Source organism: Strix aluco, chromosome 1 (genome assembly GCF_031877795.1).
Source record: "Strix aluco isolate bStrAlu1 chromosome 1, bStrAlu1.hap1, whole genome shotgun sequence".
In the NCBI taxonomy this organism is placed as follows: domain Eukaryota; kingdom Metazoa; phylum Chordata; class Aves; order Strigiformes; family Strigidae; genus Strix; species Strix aluco.
The window spans coordinates 52819583-52840145 of NC_133931.1; the positions used below are offsets into that span (position 1 = coordinate 52819583).

Below are 20563 nucleotides of genomic sequence, written 5' to 3' on the forward strand. Positions count from 1 at the left end.
TAATTATACCATACCTTTTCCTTTACTTCTATGCATGCAACTATACACGTTTATACAAGAAAAGGACCACTTCATTGTTTTAATTAGCGGGAAAGATGTTTTCCTGCCTGCTGTAAGGAAATCCACAGTCCTCTGTTCCATTCAACCGCCATTATATATGTCTCCTAATCGCGAGAGATTAGCAGTTATAACTCTTGTAATCACACCAGGTGTCAGAAAATTGGCCTTTATCGGAGGGGTGACTCACACAAAATGCTTGATTTCCAAGCTGTACTAACAAAATATTCCGAGATGAGTCAGTTTGTTTTGACGAACAGGGAGAGCATACCTAGGAAATATTCATAGGACACCACGCTGGGAGCAGAATGAGGAAAAACTGCTGCTGTTTGGAGCACAGGCTGGGGTTAGGGGCTCGGGACAGCCTCCGCCGGGGGACCAGCCCCGTGCGGGGCCAGAGAAGGCAGCTGTGGAGGATTCCCAGCGGGAGCGAAGCAGGTGACAAGGGCAGCAAAGGCACCGCGGGGGCAGGCGGGAGGCAGCGGAACTGCAAAGGGGTCCTGGGCCAGGGGAGGGCCACGGCCGGCCCAGGATGGAAGGGGAAGGGGAAGGGAGGGAGGAGGTGGCGGCGGTGGTACCGCCCCGCTCCGCCCGTCCCTCAGTGCCGCTTGGCGGGAAAGGCCGAGCTTTGGCGGGCTCGGAGGAGAAGCGGGCGGGCAGCTGGAGCCCACTGCGGCCTTCAAGGAGCCGTCCGGGGCGCCTCTGGCCCGACATGCCTGCCGAGGGGGAGCTGCCGAGCGCGGCGGCCGCCGGCCCGGAGCCCGGCGAGCCGCAGTACCTGCGGCAGGTCCGGCACATCTTGCAGCACGGCCATCGGAAGGAGGACCGCACCGGCACCGGCACCATATCCGTCTTCGGCATGCAGGCGCGGTACAGCCTGAGAGGTCGGCACCGCCGGGATCCGCGGCCCCCGCCCCGGCCCCCTACCCCTGCCCGCCGCGGCTCCAGCGGTCGCCGCCCTGCACCGGGGGGGGAGCGACGCCATCTTCTCGCCCGGGGCTGTCCCGCTCCCGCCCGCTGAGAGAGGGGCCTTCCCCCGCTCAGGGCTGGGGCTCGGACCCGCTGCAGGGGCCTGTGGAGGCGTTTAGGTCTGTCCCGTCAGCTCCATCACCCTCTCCCTGCCCGCCAGCCTGCGACGGCTCGGACCCCTCCTCTCCCTCGGCCCAACAGCCAGGCCTGGCCCGGCCCTGTAGCTGCGAGCTGGTGAAAAAACGCATTAGATCTTGGGGTAGCCTGTCCTGTTCCTTCCTACCATTCAAGCATAGTATGAAGGACGTTTGTGAAATAGATTTGCCAAGAGTTTTATCTTAAGCCTCCACTTTCCATTGCGAATGCCTACATATATCCATACGCTGCACCACAACGTCCTCATGGCACCATTCATCCAGGCTCCCACAGATAATTCATCTTCCCCCCACTGTCCAGGAAAGTAAAAGTCAGATTCTTGTCTTCCTTGATCTGAATATGAGAATTGCGTATCCTTTCCCAACTCCTTACTTAATATCCAAACCTCTGAATGTCAGATGGTGGCATTACTATATGTGGAGAAAAAAGAGTTGGTTCAGCCTGAGAAATCGCTGGTCACCTCTGACACTGAAACTCTTTTTCAGATCAGTTTCCACTGCTCACAACGAAAAGGGTATTCTGGAAAGGAGTGCTGGAAGAGCTGCTATGGTTCATCAAGGTTTGGTATTTGGATGTCTCCGTGGGTGGTGTGCCTACGAGTGGTATCAACAGAGCGAGCTAGTGTGGAGTGGATTAAAGAATTTGGGGTAACTGCAGATGCTCCTGTTCGTAAGACAGAACAGAGGAAGTGCAGCCACCTAGTGTTTTGACTACACATGGAAGGCCATTATCTTCAAGACATTCTGTGCATTTTAGTGGAGACTATTGCATTGTTACCAATCAGAAGTTTTTCTTCTGTTTCTTTTTAAGGGAAGTAGTCTGAAATAGTGAGGGCTTCTGCTGATTTGACTATACCCCATAGTTACGAAGCCTAGTACAATCTATTTTATTAGTGTTTGAATAAGAAATAATAATATGAAGTATACTGTAGGCAGTTTAATGACCTGCTTTTTAATATTGAGGTAGCTGGTATTGACTTGAACAGAAACAAGCAGTGCGGAGTGAATTTGTACAGGTGAAGTAAGACTGATACAAACACTAGACTTTTTAGTAGCAAAAACCTGAGCTCTAATAGAGCTAATAGCTGTAGTTAGAGTATTAAAGTTCAACTGTAGATAATGCATTACATTGTAAATGTTCCTTTATATGTTGTGACATAGTGCAGGTATGGGAAAGTCTACCTAACCTTTTGCTAGATAGCAGGACTCAAATACACATTCATTTTTTTTAAAGTATCTTTTTTCAAATACAAAATAGTAGACACTCACCAAAACAGAACACTTTCTATGTTGGATTTTTGAGTGTGCTGATTTGGACATGTTGCAGAATTCAGCGAAATTTCTCTGGTCATTTTGTCATATTTGTAATTTTTGTCATTTTAACAAAAGGTTTTTTAAGGCCTTAAGCTCATTATAGGTAGTTTGGCAAAGATGGTGCTTAGACCGTAAATTTTTTGTTTGTCTGTTTTTATCCACCTGTAAAGTAAAATCTTTACAAATGTGCATATGAAATGATACACTCCAGTTGACCTCGAGGCTGTACTGTTTGTGCATTCACAAAGTTAGAAGAATCTTAAGTTAAATAACAGCAGAATGGCTCTTCAAACTTCATTCTAGTATGTTGCTCATAAGTTTTATTCAGTCCATTTCTGACCAAGTGCAAGAACCTCATCCAGTATATTAATCAGACTGTTCATCCTTTATAAGTGGAGAAATACTGTAGACTAGCAAAGCTTAATACAGCTGTTTCAAATCATGCTCTCTGTGTTGGGATTAGGAGGTAGACTTCTTACTGCCTGTGTTTTGTAGGGTTCTACGAATGCCAAAGAGCTCTCTGCAAAAGGTGTGAAGATCTGGGATGCTAATGGGTCACGTGAGTTCCTGGATAAGCAGGGTTTCAGCACCAGAGAGGAGGGGGATTTGGGACCAGTTTATGGTTTCCAGTGGAGGCACTTTGGAGCAGAATACAAAGATATGCACACAGGTAATCACATACAAATACAATCCTGATTGCTTAGTGAGAGGACTGTGACACCTCGCTTCCAGAAGTCTGAGTGGAATGGAGTATTGTTAAAGGGACTGTTTGCAGTGTTAACTGAAAGCCAGAATAAATAGGGTTTGAGAGGGTTAATTCCACTTTTTTTTTTTTTTTTAACTCAGTCTGTTATCCTGAAAGATGTAGCTTGGTATACTGTAGTTCAGTATTTGTAGAACAGATGAATCATAAGGCATATGTTGTTTTACTTTGATCCAGAGCAGGTATGGTGACTGATAAATGGAAGGGTGTGTGTCAGTTGCAGTCCAGAATCATGAGCTAGCTCCATTTGGTAGCAGTGGAATACAGGCTGCCACCTCTGAATACCAATGCAGGGTTCTAATTTCCACGATACAATTGTGTTGGCAAGAACGGACGTTAGTACACTACATTCATTGGAGACTCTGGAAAAGAAAGATTTTTCCATTCTGCAGCTGGAACAAAGTAGGATGTATCCATAACTGATGATGGTGTGGACAGAATAGCCGTGACAAGTTATGATGTGATGCAGTACTGTTGGTATTATTTTCGGTGGAACTGGTTCATTAAACTTACTCTGAAGTGTCTTGAGGGCTCTTTTTTAAGTCACTGAAGGAGAGGATGCACAAAACACTTAGAGGACTGCCATCAAAAAAAGTCAAAAAAAGATTGTCCCTATCTTTTGGTGTGATTTTTAACTCGGATTAGCAACATGGTAAGTCATAGTTTTTCCTCTTGTTTTTTGTCAGTACAGTCTCTAACTTCACAGTAGTTACAGATGTTAGACTTAGTAGTTAGACATGTTGACCACTGACAGAATACGGTTTTATGCTAACACAAATGATGCAAATTGTGAACTGACACATTTAAAAACTTATCCTGAATTTAAAAGGTCTGAGGCATAACATATGGAAAAAATGAACAAGATAAATACCCATAGGTTTCATTACTAATAGATTTCCTTAAGTTGCCTTACTAATGGATAGGTAATTAGGTTCAAGGAACTAACATAACCATTTGACAAGGCTTTTGGCACAGTATTGCTGGCAGAAGAACTCCCTGAGATGCTGATTATATATTTCTACCTTGTTTGCCAGCTTGGGTCTCCCTGTAACCATAATTTGGTGTTGCTTTGAAATAAGAGTTATTAGAAAAAATTAGTTACCAGCCGTGCTGATTCACTGGCATGAGTCAGAACAATGAGTAACAACTAATGACTCTTTTATTCTGGAATCCATTCTAATGTTCAGTTAATTCCAGTGAATTTCTTATATAACTGGTATTGAGCCTAAAAATCAGCCTGTGAGCATCATTGAGTGAAATGTAATATTCTGTGCTATACATGATTAAAGTTCCCTTCTGGCACTGAATACTATGGAAATTTAGTTTTCATACATGGCCTTGTCAGTGCTAGATAATTGATTTTTTAAGAAGGAGCACTGTAGCATGCAAGTTTAACATGTAGAAAAGCATCTTAATCCAGAAATGCAATAAGCAAATTACTTTAAATACCATGAATCACTAAGTGGTAATATCTTGCCCATTCATTCCAGTACAGCTTTTGTCCTATTTAGGTAACAAGTCATCCGGAGTGATAAAGTAACATGCTTTGTCCAATTAATTTTTTTGTATTGGAACTTTTGTTTCCTGGGATGTAGTGTTTATGTAGACTTCTTATTGGGTCTTTAAAAATGTCTGGTTGTCGAGGCAGGGACTAAAGTGTTCTAAATAGGAACGGTCCTATTTCAATGTATCCTAAAGGTACTCAAAGCATACAGAAGAGATGGGGGGACACATGAAAATACCATCATGAGAATTTCACAAGCCTTAGAGCACCCTAAGGAAGACCAAGAATAGCATACATTTGGAGGGTGCCAACTGACAAATTCAATCACTTTCAAAGTTACAATAAAATCTTCAGAGGTTGTTATTTGGTTATCACTTTTCAGTGGGATGTGGGTTGGGCTTTAAAAAAATACCATGACTCGAATCTATCTGGCTTAGATCTTATTTGATATCTTTCTACAGATTATTCTAACCAAGGAGTTGATCAGTTGCAAAAAGTGATTGAAACAATCAAAACCAATCCAGATGACAGAAGAATCATTATGTGTGCTTGGAATCCCAAAGGTATTGAACATCAGACTTCAAGTGAATGCAGTTGCACATTATCTTGCTGTATGCTAAACCATGTTCTAGTCCTGTGTCAGTAGTCTGTTCGATTTGGTGTCCTTGCCTGTTCTTTATAAGACTACCAGAAATGCAGTAAAAATGGCCAGGAGTTGCAAGCTTGATTTTCTTTCTACTTAATTCTTATGTTCAGACTTCAAAAATTTTGAACGATTACTTCAAAGTTTTTCTCTCCAGATTAAAGTGAGGGACATACCTAGCTACCAGTGTCTTTGACATACAGCCTCTGTTCAAAGACAGCAATTCTTATTTTAAAAAGCTTAAAAAACCAAAACCACAAAAGTATACCAGTGTGACTCTTCTTTAGCCATATAATAAATTGTAATCTTAAATCTTAAAACTATAGAACAAAAATCTTATTTGTGTTGTAATTATCTCCTTGAACAGAGGTTGTCTAGATATCCATTCACCCTGTAGGGTTACCTCTAAGTAAGAGCTAGTGCCAAAGAATGTTTAACTTCAGCAGGAGTAGATCTGTGCACAAAAAAAACCACCCAGCATTTTCCACTTGTGTCTCTGAAAGGGGATACCACATGCTGTTGCTGTTATTTTTAAGGTTAAACATTCTCAGATACCAGGAGATACCTAGTTAAAATTTTCCTTAGCAAGCTGTAATTGCACTGTCTGCACTTCTAAATGTAGATAAACACTGAAAAGATCTTTTGTCTTCTGATTATTATTTTTTTATTGATCATTACTTTTATACCTCAACAAGCAGTAAAGGCATGTTGCAGTGGGAAGAAAATAAGATGAAGCAGTTGGAAGTCGCTTTAGGGTACATGCTTAATTTTACTGTTAATGTCTTCCTTTAGGGAAATCAACTCTCTCACCAAGGTGAGTGAAACTAAACTGCTGTGCAGCATTATGGTGTAAATCTGTTCTGTGGGATATTTGTTTACGACTCTTCTGGTCATACAGCCCAGGAGACAGCTTGTCATGACCCAGACTTAATTGCTTAGCCAGCAGGTGCTTTGAAACGAGAAAAAGCAACGGAACGATAGTGCAGTTGGATTTTCACTCTCTAATGTATCTCATTAAATGCTTGTTCAGGTTTTGCATCTTTTACATTTATAACACACTAATGCTCTTATGATTATTCCCCCCCACCCCCGCCCCGTTCCTGTACTTCAATTCCTAGATATTTCTCTGATGGCTTTGCCTCCATGCCATGCTCTTTGCCAGTTCTATGTTCTAAATGGTGAATTGTCTTGCCAACTCTACCAGAGGTCTGGAGATATGGGACTAGGAGTGCCTTTCAATATTGCCAGCTATTCGCTGCTCACATACATGATTGCCCATGTCACAGGGCTAAAGGTAGGCTATTTAATCATTTTACTTAATCTTGTCTGAGAAGCGAGAGACTAAAAGATAAGACTTTTCATGTCATGTCCAAGAAAAACTGGAATGAACATACCGTTCAAAATCTTGCTGAAAAATGCGTAAGAAAGGGCCCCGTGAATTTAATGTGAATTGCCTCTGGTCTGTATTGGCAGTTAGGATCAGTAATGTAACAGTTCTTAAATTCACGACAAGATCCTGCAGGTCTTTTTAACTGAACATGTCAAAACTGACCTGTTCCACTAGTCTACTTCTTAGAAATCTGAACTGAGCACTTGTCCTTATGGGATAATAACATACAAGTGATTAAATTTTGTAGCATGTGTTCTTTATTGGAAGCAAACAGTAGCTCAGCAGTTGCTGTCAGGGTTCCAGTTTGGATATTCTGCTGACCTAACTTCCACCTATAATTTCAGCTGGGTATTTTTTTTTTGCTTCCTGTTGTAGTTGATTGTGTAGAGTGGTAGTATGTGCTGAAATGGCTACTGCCCTGATTCCAGAGCTGTATTTTGTAATTTGGCAGAGTAATTTAAGTGCACCACAATCTTGTACAAGTGAAATCCTGTTTTCTTGAGAGCATGTAAAAAATTATGCTAGCAAGGCTGTTTGGGCCTGATCCTCCTGCTACCAGCAACATGAAGAGGGAACTTAAAATAGGGAAGTAGGGAAGAATCGGACCTCCCAGCAGTTGCAGACCTACTTAAGAAATAAGGCCAAGGTACTAGAAAAAGTGAAGTTTAATGTTATGTCCATAAAGCAGCTGTTACCTCTCAGCTTTGATGGTTTTTAGCATAATATATCTGAGGACTGATCTACATTGGTCAGAGGCCGGTAAAATAGCCGATAAAGCTTCCTTAAGTTAAATTAGATTGCTCAGGGGCTACTAAGTCTCAGAACTTAAAAGCTTGCAGAACCCATCTGGATGCTTGATAAGTGCTTTGGGATTTAGCTTGTTACTGACACCTTCACTGCCACAAACTACATTGTTTAGTAGTGCCTGAGGCAACTAGTTTGAAACCAGTTTTGGCAAGTCCTGCTTACTAGAAGTGGAGTGGAAAAGCTGGATGTCACTGCCCCATCTGTTTCCATCTTGGTGAGCAGATCAGTAGTGCTCCATTCATTTACTGAAGCTATTATCCTAGCAGGATTTCAGAGATAAATTTTTTGGTAATCTAGTAGAACTTTCATTATATTTTTTCATTAATTATGCATTAGTTTGGGACGATAGTGTCCTTCGAAGCTTGCAAGGATATCTTGATAATCCAATCCAGTACGGAAACTGCAATTCCACACTAGATACAAGATGTTAAGAATCAATACTGTAAGCATTGTAATGTTTTGCTTTCTTGAAACCTGACTATTTGAAAACCACATGCATTCTCCTTTCTATTCAGCCTGGAGAGTTTATACACACATTAGGAGATGCTCACATATATCTGAATCATGTGGAACCTCTAAAAGCTCAAGTAAGTACTTATTCTGGATTCTTGTATCCTTTTATCTTCCATAATGCTTATCCAATACAAAGTTAGAAAACCATTCTGCCCAATACAGATAAACACAAAGTAAAATGTCTTTGTAGCATATCAGAAAAGGGTAACTTAGCAATTCGGAGTTCAACAGTATTTACTATTTGGCTGAATAAGGCCATATTTTTTTCACAAAGTAATTTGTTGCAGTAGGAGCAAACCAGAATTTTATTTGATTAGAGTTAACTTGGACTGAATGTCCTCACCATCTGTATGGTTCAAAATGATCCAGAGAACTAGTCACTGATTTGGACCCAAATGTTCCTGTGAGAAACTGCAGCACATTTGATGCACATCTGGGTCAGAATTTCCAATTTAGTTCCCTCTGGAAGGAATCTGTAGCCACTGGAATTGCTCTGCAAACTGAAGATGCTTGCAGTGCATTTGGATACTCAGGGGAATCCACTTTAAAATTATGCTCCTGCTCCCTATCAGAATATTAAAGTAGATTCCACCTAAATGTTTTACAATTTTTTTTTTTTTAGTGTAAATCGTGGGGAGGAGGGAATAGTGCATAGTGTAATCTGAATTGAGATTAATGAGACCTGATTTATAACACAAAATCTCTGCCTTCAAGTATTAGCTTTATACAGTAAGCTTGCTTTTATTTCAGCTTCAGAGGGAGCCAAGACCTTTCCCCAAACTCAGAATTCTTCGTAAGGTTGAAGACATCTGTGACTTTAAGGCAGAAGACTTTCAGATTGAAGATTATAATCCTCATCCACCTATTAAAATGGAGATGGCTGTTTAATGATATAAACCAGGTTCTATTAATGTGGAAATGTACCTAAGCTACTTAGCCTTCTCTGTACTGAAAGTTATGGGGTATTTATATACTTCAAAAAGATACATACTTTATTACTGAAAAAGAAACAGATACTAGTAGACCAGTAACTGCCTTCAGTACTAAACTGTAGTCATACAGAACAGATGATTATTTATTCCTGCTGTACTATGCAGATGCTAACCCAGTTTTAAGTTATTACTAAGGTAGTTTTCTACACTGTTACCACGGGCCACTTCTGATACCATTCAGTTGCTATGTGTGAGTAGCACTTGCTTACATGCTTTATTTAGTACTGAAAGTAAGAACTTTTATGTATGATTGAGGATTCTTTGAAGGTTGTAGAACTCTTTAAATATGTTCTAAAGAGCATATGTTTAATAAAGCTTTTTTTAAAAAAATCTTCTGGAAGGGATGATGCATATTTAATTTTAGTGTGTTTGTTTATAGATAGCGGTAAATGAGAGTTGAAAAGCAAAGGTAAATTCAGTTTTACTTTAGGATCTTGGAGGGTGAGATCTAGCAAGGAAAAACAAATTTGCCATGGTCTTCATGGATGAACCAGCAGGAAGGCAAAAGATCTTAATGGAGCCTTGCCTGACATGCAATCTCTGCATAACATCTCTGTATCAGCATTTTTTCTTTATTTTCCAATCCTACATGAATGATGAATTTGATACCCACATCTCTGATTTATAAACTGAGGTTACCAGATAGCAATAATCTCTCTGTCATCATTTAAAACCAGATCCCACAAACATAAGGACTAATTTTGCAGCCTGGAGCAGTAAAAGTTAGTAGTATTTGTAGGATCGGAGCTTACTAATTAAATCTTAGCAGAATTCAGCTTTCGTCTCTTCTTATCCTTGCAACTTCTGCAGTAACTTCAGTCTTTATAAATAAATTCCTCTTCAGGAATTGAGTTGTGAATAGATCTATGGTTAATATTCAGACATACCATATTCAATACATATTCAAACACATAGAGAAATGCATAGTAATCTTTTGATTAATTTTTAAAGTCAGTAAATGGTAAATACTGTAAAATGATACAATTTGAGACAGTTCTAAGAATTTAATAAACAGTGTGCCTTGATTCCATTCATTCAGGGGCCTGCATAAGAGGACCATTGCATCTTTCTTAAACCAAACTGATCGTAACTTTCAAAACCATATTTTGCATCAAAATTATTTGCAGATCTTATTATACTGATCACTGATCTTCAGACTAAGTTTTTTGTAGTGCCATGTCATGTGCTCAAAAACAAGTTGTTTTTTCCTGACATTTAGCTCAATGCAACAAAACTGCAGAAAAAGCGTGTCGTTACCTTTTGTAAGTACATCAAATATAAAGAGGCCACTGCTTATTAGAAAGTTTCTCCTCAGTATCTAATGTAGTCCATCTTTCTTGAGCAGAGATGATCAGACTACTGCTATTTCAGCTGAGATCATATGAGAAACTTGATACAGGGAAGGATCAAACCTGTCTTTTTCTGAGACTACATTAAAAGGACACTCAGCAGCCAACCTATAGTTAAACACACTTGGGTCTTACCACCTTTCAAATTACTGAACTCACAGATAGTAGCAGCATTGTTACTAGACCTGAAAGCCATGTCACATGCTCCTTCTAATAAATTTAATCTGACCTTGACTAGTCTTATATTTTAAAGCCACCTAGTTTGGATATTCCAGGTGTCATCTGCATTAATGATTCCTCCCAGCTGTAGGTTGTCAGCAACTTCTTACCATGTGCATACTTCTGTAAGTTAAAGGTTCTTGAGTATATTTACAGTCCTCTAAAGTGCAAGAAAATGGTTTAGGTTGCAAATTCACTTACAGTTCTGCCTACACTTAGCAAGTTAAGTTCCTTTTGCTGGAAACCACTTTATGTAACGTGTCAGATGAGGTGGAATCTGCAGGGCATTTTAGCAAGTGTAGCCAGAGAGGATGTGAAAAAAAAATGTTGGCCTCAGGGCTTGACTAGTGGGAATCAGCAGAATCAGTGTAGTTAACCAGGACAGGAATACCCAGCCAAGAGAAGAATTTAGAATGGGAATAATTTACTTCCTTTTGTAAATTAAAGAGCAGTTAGTCCCATCAGAAGGAAAATTAAAAAACCCCTTTGAAGTATTACCTCTATGAAATGTGACAAATGGTCTATTCTCAGATAGGAGTATGGACATACGTAGATGCTTAAATGGACCAATACATATAACTCTGGAAGAGCTACTGCTTTTCAGTATCGGAATTAACTACAACTTCACTGTTCCCCTTTATCAGCACAATTTACTACCAATAGCAGGTGTTGAAATGAAGCTTGTACCTTGAAGTCCAAGAAGGTTTATGCTGCTCAAAAGATCAGAAAGATATAAAAAGCAGTCTTTACACATCAGACTTTAATGTGAATAGAAGTGAAAAGACACATACTTTAAATTAATAGGCATGACTTCTATGATTTCAAGAAAAAATATGAATATTCAAAGAATTTGAATATATAGACTTAAACAGGAGGTACTCAAGGAATGTTGATTTGCAGAATATGAAGACTGTTCACTGCTGCAAAGATGACTAGTATGACTGCAGGCTGTATTCAGAGCAGTATTTTAGACAAAACATGGGACATTGTTAGATCCTTCTGGGAAGCTGTGAAAGGAACCCACAGGCTTACTGAGAGAAAGGGGTGTTCATGGACTTACTTCCTGACAAAAGCTGTCCCCGCAGCTCCCTGTCCTGTGCACCCCTCAGCTGATGACTTTAAAAAAAAGAGCTGTGCAGGTGGCATTAGAAGTCAGTTCCTTATGAGCTCTGTGTATCCATAGCATTTCTGAGTCCTTGCCATTTATTCTGCTGGCTGCCACACTCATTATGCCTCACAATTTGGCCTTGAAGAATTTCCTCTCTTCTGTCATTCCTCCTCCGAATGCATCCTTTTGTCATTTCCCCACTTTCCAAGGGTAATTCAACCGACTTGGAGATAGCAAAGAAATTTCTTACTACTTTGCTCAAATATCAACTCCCTCTATGTTCTAGCTTCTTAGACAAGCTCCGATAACCCATATTATTTTTGATGTGTTACGATACATTGCAAAAGTGGCCTTACTGAAACACCAGAAAGAATATTAGTTATCTGGTCATGATAGGTGAGGGGTCAGAAATGAAGGAACTGTTTCTGAATTTTGAGACCAACACCCACCTGATCATCCATCAAAATCAATAGTCTGTTAATTAGTCTGACTTGGTGAGTTTGCCACCATAGTGACTGGCATCTGTGAAGTGTCTGAATATGGAATACAGCCCAGGTTCCAAGTGCCTCTATCAAAACCACAAACTGTTCACTTTCACCTGCTTGAAGTTGAATCCACACTTCTAACTACCCTGTGTAGCCCACAGATAGGTGGGCTTATAGGGTAACAAGATAAATGCGTGCTGTGACTACCATGTAGCAACATATTTAAGAAAAAAACCTATCACCATAGGCAATTGCTACTGGAGTAATCTGTATAACTAACCTGCTTTGAAGACTTTCAGATACTGGGATATAATCAAATATTATCAAGTGCTGGACTAATTCACAGAGACTCCCAAGTCCATACTAGAAAAAGGTAGTGCCCAGTACCGTGACACCCACAGCACTTTAGTGCAGCCCTACAGCATGAGATGAAACAAAGAAAATTATAGCAGTGCATGCAAGCTTATGCTTAGAAATCACAAGCATGACAGCTGAAGAAACTGGTCAGACTAGCTTGGAGGGTGGGGAGAGAAAGATTTTCTCATTGCTGCTACATTTTGCAGAACCTTACTCTGGAACTTTTTGGCCATCAGCAGCACAGACAAGTTTTCATTAACACTTCCCAGCCTTCAGCTGTCAATTTGGAGATAACTCAAGGCCTCAGCTTGTAGAAACTGTTTAAATATCACTCTGTTGTGGCAGTGTAAGGGGAAAAAAAAAAAAAGTTAAGACCTGAAGTCTCCCAAATTAACATATTACAAGAGCTGCTGGAAACTCATATAAAAACATTTGTACAGTGTCCCTCCTGTGTGTCTCAATAAATCCAAATTATTTTAATTACTTCATTTAAATGAGAGATCACATCAAAATTTGGATGAAGTGAAGTTCAAGGATGTTGCCAATATTAAAAATAATCCGCTTGTAATGTTAAGAGCACTACACCTGACACAATGACCTGAGGTACACTGAAAAAAATCACTGTGTGCCAAATGGCATAGTCTTACTAGAATGAATTTGGAAATTACTGCCCCTTAACTGGATGTTGAACTGCATAAGTGAAATTGAAGCAAAAATGCCAAGTGAAAATGGCTCTTCCATTCCAGGACAAGGAGGGGGGCTTGACCCACACAAAAGCAGCTGAGTTTGTGAGTGAAACCATTATGTAATGCTGGCACAAACTGATTGGGTGCTCTGCCAGGTAACTGCCTCACAGACTGCCTCAAAATCTTTTTAGGATTTAGACTCCTTTAGGAGCCAACTCACCCCCCTCCGGTCACCCAACCATGTCCCCCAGGCAGGGACTTGGGGTACACTGGAGACTGGACCGTCTTAGCCCCACTTAAGCATGCTCAGGACTGCATAACTTTGGGATGTACTTGCCTATGTGAATGAGCAGCTATTCCCATTTTGAGACAGCTAAAGTGAATATAGCAGTGACTCTGCTGTAGGAAAACATTCCTTCTGCAGACCAGTCCAGCCACATGAGAGATGGCCTTGTAGACAAGATACGCTTGGGTGAGAGTCAGGATTCAATTTCTACCTGTGCTGCAGATTTCCTGTCTGGAGCTTGGCTCAGTTGTTCACACAATTCAGGCCTCACATTAATTTTCCGAGTCTGTAGTACAGATAATAGTACTCCTCTTATTCACAGGGGAATTCTGTGAATAAATACATTAAATGCTTATGTGGTTCTCAGATGTTATGGTGAAAAGAAGAAAAAAGGCTATACAAACCACCAAGTAAAGCCAGTACTCAGGATTGGCCTTTACTTTGTAAAGCAAGGCTATACTAATGGGTAATTCAAGCCCATTCTAATAGATGTTCATTATAAAACACTCCCCTCCCCAAATCGTGTCCCAGCTACTGGTAGACAACAGCTGAGAGTGAGAAGTACAATGAAATATGTTGGTAGCAGGGCTTGGCATGAGAAACTGGAAGCAGAGAAACTATGCTGATGCAGTCACTGTTGTCTCCAGTTGCTGCAGAGCACCGAGAATTTAATTCACATTGTTTGGCTCTGTAGATTTCGTGTCAAGACTTGGCAAAAAGATGGATACAATAAAAAACAATTTACTTTAGGTTGGAGACTGGTATTCTAAAAGGTACCAGGCTGTCTATTGACACTTTGCCATTTGTGATATATCCGAGAATTATTTCTGGTCTTTGGACTCATTAAAATATTTCACATGAAAAGTATTTAAATACTGCTGATGGCAGTGATTTACTACTAATGCTAGCAATGAGTTTCATTGGGGGAAAGGAAAGTTTTGACCTTATAAAATAGTGGCATATATACCAGCCAAATTCCTCATAAGGCCAGACAGGGCACTGAATGCACTGACAGGCCTCACCCTGACCAGTCGCACCTGTGGCCCACAACCTCTCTCTGCCCATGGGCTGTAGTTTCTGCCTGGGCAGCATTGCAGGTGTGCCTGCTTCCAGCTGTGGAACAGATGTGCACATGTCTGGTCATGGACCTATGGCCCGGACTGGCCTTGTGACCATGGCCTTGCTCTGCCACGGCCCTGCCCAGACACACCCTGGGCTATGTCTGACCTTGGTTCCCCCCACCAGGCCTGATCCTGAACCTCACTCACACACTGCTGGCCTGGGCCTGGCTTCAGCCCGCCCCCTCCTTGTCCCCGGGGAAGTGCTTAGTGCTCTGGGCTGGGGCTACCCTGCTGCCCCTCACCAACCCTGCTCCTGACTGGAGCTGTGATGGGCCTGGCTGGGAGGCCTCTGTCCTGCTGCCCCTATGGGGACCCCCTGCAGATCCTGCTCCACTGGGAGCATCTGGCCCATGTGGCACCCTGCCAGTTATCTCAGGCTGTCTCAAGCCTTAAGCCAGCACCTCAGAACCAGGCTCATGGCTGTGCAAGGCCTTGCCTTACAAACCTGGCGTGAACCCCTCACAGGGGCACTTTGGGGCTCTTTCCCATTTCCCTGTCCCTGCCCTGTCCCCTGAAATGCCCCCGACCCCCCTCAGCAATTAAATCACACTTTAGCAAGTGCCATCTGTGCCCAGATCTCTGTTGGGTGGGAAGACACATGCCTCCAGCAGGGACCTGTCACCAGGGCACTGAGGGCAGGACTGGCCTTGCTGGCCCTGTCCAGCCTCACGAGAGGCCTCCCCCCCTCTCATCTGCCCCCGGGACCATCTCAGCTCAGGTCATGACCCCCACTCCCTGCATGAGCTACCCCCAAGTGTGACCATCTCCCATCACATTGGAGCTGTGCCAAGCCATGGACCTCTCTGATCCGGACCCTGAACTTCAGGCTGATGGCCCAGCTCACCCTGGGTCTGACTTCATGACTGTGGACAGTCTGGCAGTCACTGGGCGGTGCCTGATCCGGTCCCTGTCACTGGGCCAGACCCTGCTCTCAGAGCTGTCTCCTCACCATGACCTCATCTGGCAACCTCCTCAGTTGAGCCTGGCTTCAGCCCTAGACCTACCCTGCCAGCCATGCCCAGCCCTCCCTGCACCCCTGACAGTGCTCCTGGTGCCACAGAGAGGATGAACTACAGCTTGCTAACAGCATGAATTTTCTGGGATTTTGATCTTTACAGGTGAGTTAGTGCAGCACAAATAGAGTTGATACAAGAAGAGGAGCCAGGAACCTCTCCAATCTAAAAACTATTCCTTCACAGAGCCACTGCAAGGTCATGTCTAAACATGCACTGCTTTGCTGAGCAAAAAACCCACTTGCTTAAGCCCCAAAGCCACAGAGCAAAATGGAAACTGTGATAATTATCCCTGGGCTACAGGGAATATCAGCTTCAGCAGCGCTGCAGCTCTCTTCAGACCACATTGTTCAGCCTACATTGTTCTGCACAGATGTCATCTGAGTTGTCTCATGAAGCTGCAGTGTGCTCCACAGAGCAGCATGGACTTACCCTTTGTGCCTTGCTGCTCTGCCTTTCATATGGGCAATCGCGATCATGGATGCATTCTTTCATATTTCTCACTGATGTAAGAATATGAAATTTTAGCAGTTACTCTCATAATAATATTTTAAAAATCAGTTATTTCCAGGTGGTTCACAGAAATCATGTGTGGGAAGAATGAACCAGGGAAATAAGGTGAAGGGAGGCAACCTTAGTAGGGAATAGCTGAAATAGATACCAAGTAATTTTCAGCCGTATTTAACTTTAGAGAAAAATGCAAAGGAATTTTGGCACCAGCTCCTAAGGTTATGCAGTAGTTGCATTAAACAAGTAGTAATTAGGAAAAAGCCCAAAGCACTTAGACATATACTCACATGTTCTCTGCTTGCCACACAAATTCCTAACAGTGCTAAGGCCTGCAAGGAAATAACAAACATTCGAGACTTGTTTCTGTTTTTTAATTCCCAACGGAGTTACTGAGTAGCATAAAGGATGTAATAACAGTTGATTCAGCATACTGTTTTCTACACATTTTATAGAAAATGTAACACATGTTATAAAACTTTTTATTGATTCTTTTTTCTGCTTTCTCTGCTCCACAAGAAATGTAAAGAATTATATAGCAGGGTGTGTGGAGCAGTAAAGAAATGCACATACTGTACATCTGGGGTTTAACAGTGCTGCTAAGTATAGTGTGTTGGGAGCACAAATTCTGAACCAAACTTCCAATTTCACTGGAAACCACACATTTAAAAAAAAAGTCCATTCACATTTCATACTAAATGTTGTCTGCCTTCCTCATGCAGGCATTACTGTCCTTTTATGTATTTTTTTAGAAACAAACTATTTCTTTAAACTTAAGGTAATACAGATGCAGAATGGGCATCAAGGTCCTGTAGCAAATACATTTAATGGTATTCTGAATTCAGCCTGAACTCTGAGTATGTGAAGGAACAGTATCAACATTACACTACAGTACTGACTGGAGTCAATGCATTATTATCGAAATAAAAAAAATAACTCTCCAACCTTTGAAATGGTGGCATGTCTCATCTGGACATACATATCCTCATCTGGAAAAGCTAGCTCCTTAATCCATGAGGGTTTAAACTCGGCTGGTTTAGTGATCCACTCTATTGCTTCTTTTATTTCCTATTGTTGGTTTGCATCCAGCGTCTGGGGATAAGGAAAACAAGAATCAAATACACTGAAGGATTCCATTGACTTTTTTTCTGTCCAACTCTCATAAAGAGAGCTGCAAAATTGATATGAAGTAGAAATTCAGGAAATAGAAAGGAAATGAAAAGCTGGAATTGCCATTCTGTCTGTATTGTACTTTTGGCCACACTTACGCTGAGTTGCAATGACTATAGCAATATCCAGACTAGGTTTGAAGCAAGCAGATCAGGAGCTGTAGGAAGTAGAGCAGAGTATTCTGTGGGAATGAGTATATCTTGGCAGCATATACTTGAGTAAAGCACCCTAAAACATGGACACGGCTGCCTGAAATTTTCAGCAGAAAAGCTTCTTGACAAAAAAAAAATGCAGTAGTTTAAATGAGTTTCTCAGCACTTTTCTCCCACACAAGGGAGAATTTTTCTCCCTACAAAAAGTGAAACATCTGAAAATTACTCCACAGTTCCTCTGCAGGTTCTTCAGGTCCTTGCTATCCTGTGTTCACAGAGTTCCTGGTTCAGCATTCCATGATACATGGCATCCCATGAAAGCTCCATGCTGCACTGCAGCACCTAGGGTAGGTCAGCAGCTGTGGCGTGTCAGGGAACACATGGGGCAAAGAATCCAGCCCATCGTGGTCAACACAGTAACATTTCCAAATCAAAATGTGTGACTTCCATTTAACTATTCCTTTTCATTCAAATATTTCCATTTGAAAAACTTATTTTCCAGTTTGTTTTTGGCTGAACATTAGTGAAAAAATACTAACAGGATTTCCTCTGGAAGCCTTCCTGGATATAAAAGGCACTTTAAATCTTCTAGAAGACAATCCTGGAAGTGAGGTTCCCCTGCAGACTTGAATGTAAGTTCTGGCACAGAAATACAGGATAAAATTATTAGTATTACATCTGCTTTGTTCATGTCCAATACTGCTCTTTGTTGATATATATCAACATTTGCTGCCATCATTATTCAGGATTTGAAGAAGGAAGAAAAAAATATTTGTCAAGAAATGTATATAATGAGAGATATTTTGTCTAATGGTTTTAAATAGAAAATAACATAGTATAGTAGCAAAAAGTGATATTCACCATTATTTTGTCTGGGCTAAACATTTCTCATATAAATCTGCATCTGCAAATATCATTCTGCAGATCTGCAGCCACCTTTACTTTGAACCTAAATGTGTATTTGGAACAAGATATAGATCACTTCTAAATGATTAATGCAGCAGTAAACCGGAATCCATAAACTAGAATTTACAATTTCAGCATCACTGTCTTACAGAAAGAACTTTCTTATTACTACTCTTCCCTTGTGAGTAAGATGCATTCTACTCTGAAAATGAAACAGCAATGTTTATTTCATAAATCAATGGAAACATGTTTATCTTCATTTGTGATCAGCCCTCAGCTTTGCCATACCATTACTGCTTTCCTGCAATGCAGCATTATGCGGTAGTAGAAGGGGGAAGTGTCTGAGAGAGATACAGGAGCAAAGTCATCACTGCCCATATCACTGACCTGGAAGAGTTAGACTAGGTCTAATCCATCTGTTCAAAGCACAAAACACAGAAGAATAACACTCAATACAAGTGTTTACTGTACATTGTCCAGCCCTCTCTCAAGGCTTATGTGAGTAACTGCAAGCAATGATACATCTCCAAATAACTCTAACACACTGAATCTAGAATAATATTAATTTACACATTTTCAGAATAAGCTTTTTATTTCTTCCTGGGAGGTGGCAGAAAGCCATCAGAAAATGAGATCAGATATATGAATAACATCCAGCTGAAGAAAAAGCCTCAGCCCAGCTAACTATAACATATGGTAAATTTTTCCAATCAGGTATGAACATCCCATGACTTGGTGACACTGTTTCTACACATACCAAGGCATATATTTCCCAGAAGATAAATCCCAGATGTATTAACTAAATCTGGCGTCAATTAACTGTCCAAAGCTTTCACAATATTTTACAGAAAACCAAGCACATGCAACTCTCTCTAGCATTAAGGATGCTGCTTTATGAAGGAAGCTAAGGGCCCTCTGCTGCTGACAGTTTCAGAGTATCCCTCAAAGCCAAGGCAACCAGAAGTTCTAGAAGAAACTAGCAATTATCAGACTTTTGAGGTTCATGTTGTCTGTGAAGGAGACATCCCCATTTCTCATCTATGAAGTTACTGCAGGTCAAGGGCACTGTGCTTCTGAATGTAGCTACCCAAGCACAGATTATATGTGTTTTCATTAACCCTTTTAATGATCACACTTTTGGTTAATTCATATCACTCTCCTGAGTATCTCCACGTACATAAGATCCTTGCTTAAACCAACACAGCTGCACCCATGCAAACTGACTGTTATACACAATATACCAACATAAAGAGATTTCCATTTCTACCTTAATACCTTGTTCTCAATACTCATATTCCTTGGGTATATCCTTGGCCATAGACAGGACTGTAACACTCTGCCTTACTGGGGAAATTACTTAAATGGCATTGGGCCTGCTTTTTACCTCCCCAAATAGATCTGCAATGTTATCTTTTTACTCACTCCAGCAGAACTTCTAAGTATTTAGGAGCAAGGAGTGAGAACTGATCATCGTCTGTTAGCATTTCCCCACTTCACATGCCATTTAAAATCTTACTATTATAAGATCAAACATTCAAACCTGTTTTAACTGCTGCTCTGAGTGGCCCAGCCAGCCAGAGGATCTTGTATAAGCCGGATATCCGTGCTTTAACATTTGCTGTTCTGAAGCAGATGAGGATGATTTCAAGTCAGGCTGTGTTCTAGTCAATGGAGGATTATTTTGTTAAATAGTGCATCGAAGAATGTTCTTTGAGGAAACTGACGGGTTGGAGGTGTTTTGACTTCTTTTTTTCCTTGAAAGCCATAATTTTAATCAAATAGATCAATTTTGTTGAATAAGCCTTTCCCATTCTCCCTAGCTATTTCATTGCAAGAGAACTGCAAACGAGGTAAGTCCTCGGAAGAAGCAGAGAACAGCACAATCTCCTTGCTAATCCAACACAGAGAGTTATATGGCAAAAAGTCACCAATGTCGGTCACAAACCAACTGTCTGACTTTGTGCTCCTGGAACACGTGAGAAGATGCTAGCAAACAACAGGCTTCATCTCACACAGTCCTCTTCCCATTCCCTAAGAGATGCAGAGTAATGGTTTACATCAGGTACAGATCTGTTTAAGCTCACTCCTTTCCTTTTT

General features: G+C 41.2%; 2 protein-coding genes across 2 annotated transcripts; one reads left to right on the plus strand and one right to left on the minus strand.

Annotated features, from left to right (window-relative positions):
• Positions 1-478: 478 nt before the first annotated feature.
• Positions 479-9718, plus strand: TYMS (thymidylate synthetase). The gene is made up of 7 exons (XM_074821194.1): positions 479-941; positions 1668-1741; positions 2991-3165; positions 5224-5325; positions 6524-6699; positions 8118-8189; positions 8866-9718. Exons 1-7 carry the CDS (start codon positions 590-592, stop codon positions 9001-9003), a joined length of 1089 nt encoding a protein of 362 aa, XP_074677295.1. The 5' UTR covers positions 479-589; the 3' UTR covers positions 9004-9718.
• Positions 9719-12490: 2772 nt separating this feature from the next.
• On the minus strand, positions 12491-20563 carry ENOSF1 (enolase superfamily member 1). Its single transcript, XM_074823980.1, is given in 9 exon segments — positions 12491-12617; positions 12779-12971; positions 16531-16570; positions 17184-17330; positions 18422-18509; positions 18938-18959; positions 19889-19901; positions 20007-20089; positions 20551-20563. Coding segments are annotated over 8 exon segments (705 nt in total). The 5' UTR covers positions 20082-20089; positions 20551-20563.

Bases quoted from the DNA above. Each gene is read 5' to 3' on its own strand.
- TYMS (XM_074821194.1), top strand. From the start codon at position 590: ATGGAAGGGGAAGGGGAAGGGAGGGAGGAGGTGGCGGCGGTGGTACCG. The intron at 942-1,667 runs GTCGGCACCGCC...ACTCTTTTTCAG, and splicing joins GGCGCGGTACAGCCTGAGAG to ATCAGTTTCCACTGCTCACA. The intron at 8,190-8,865 runs GTAAGTACTTAT...CTTTTATTTCAG, and splicing joins TGGAACCTCTAAAAGCTCAA to CTTCAGAGGGAGCCAAGACC.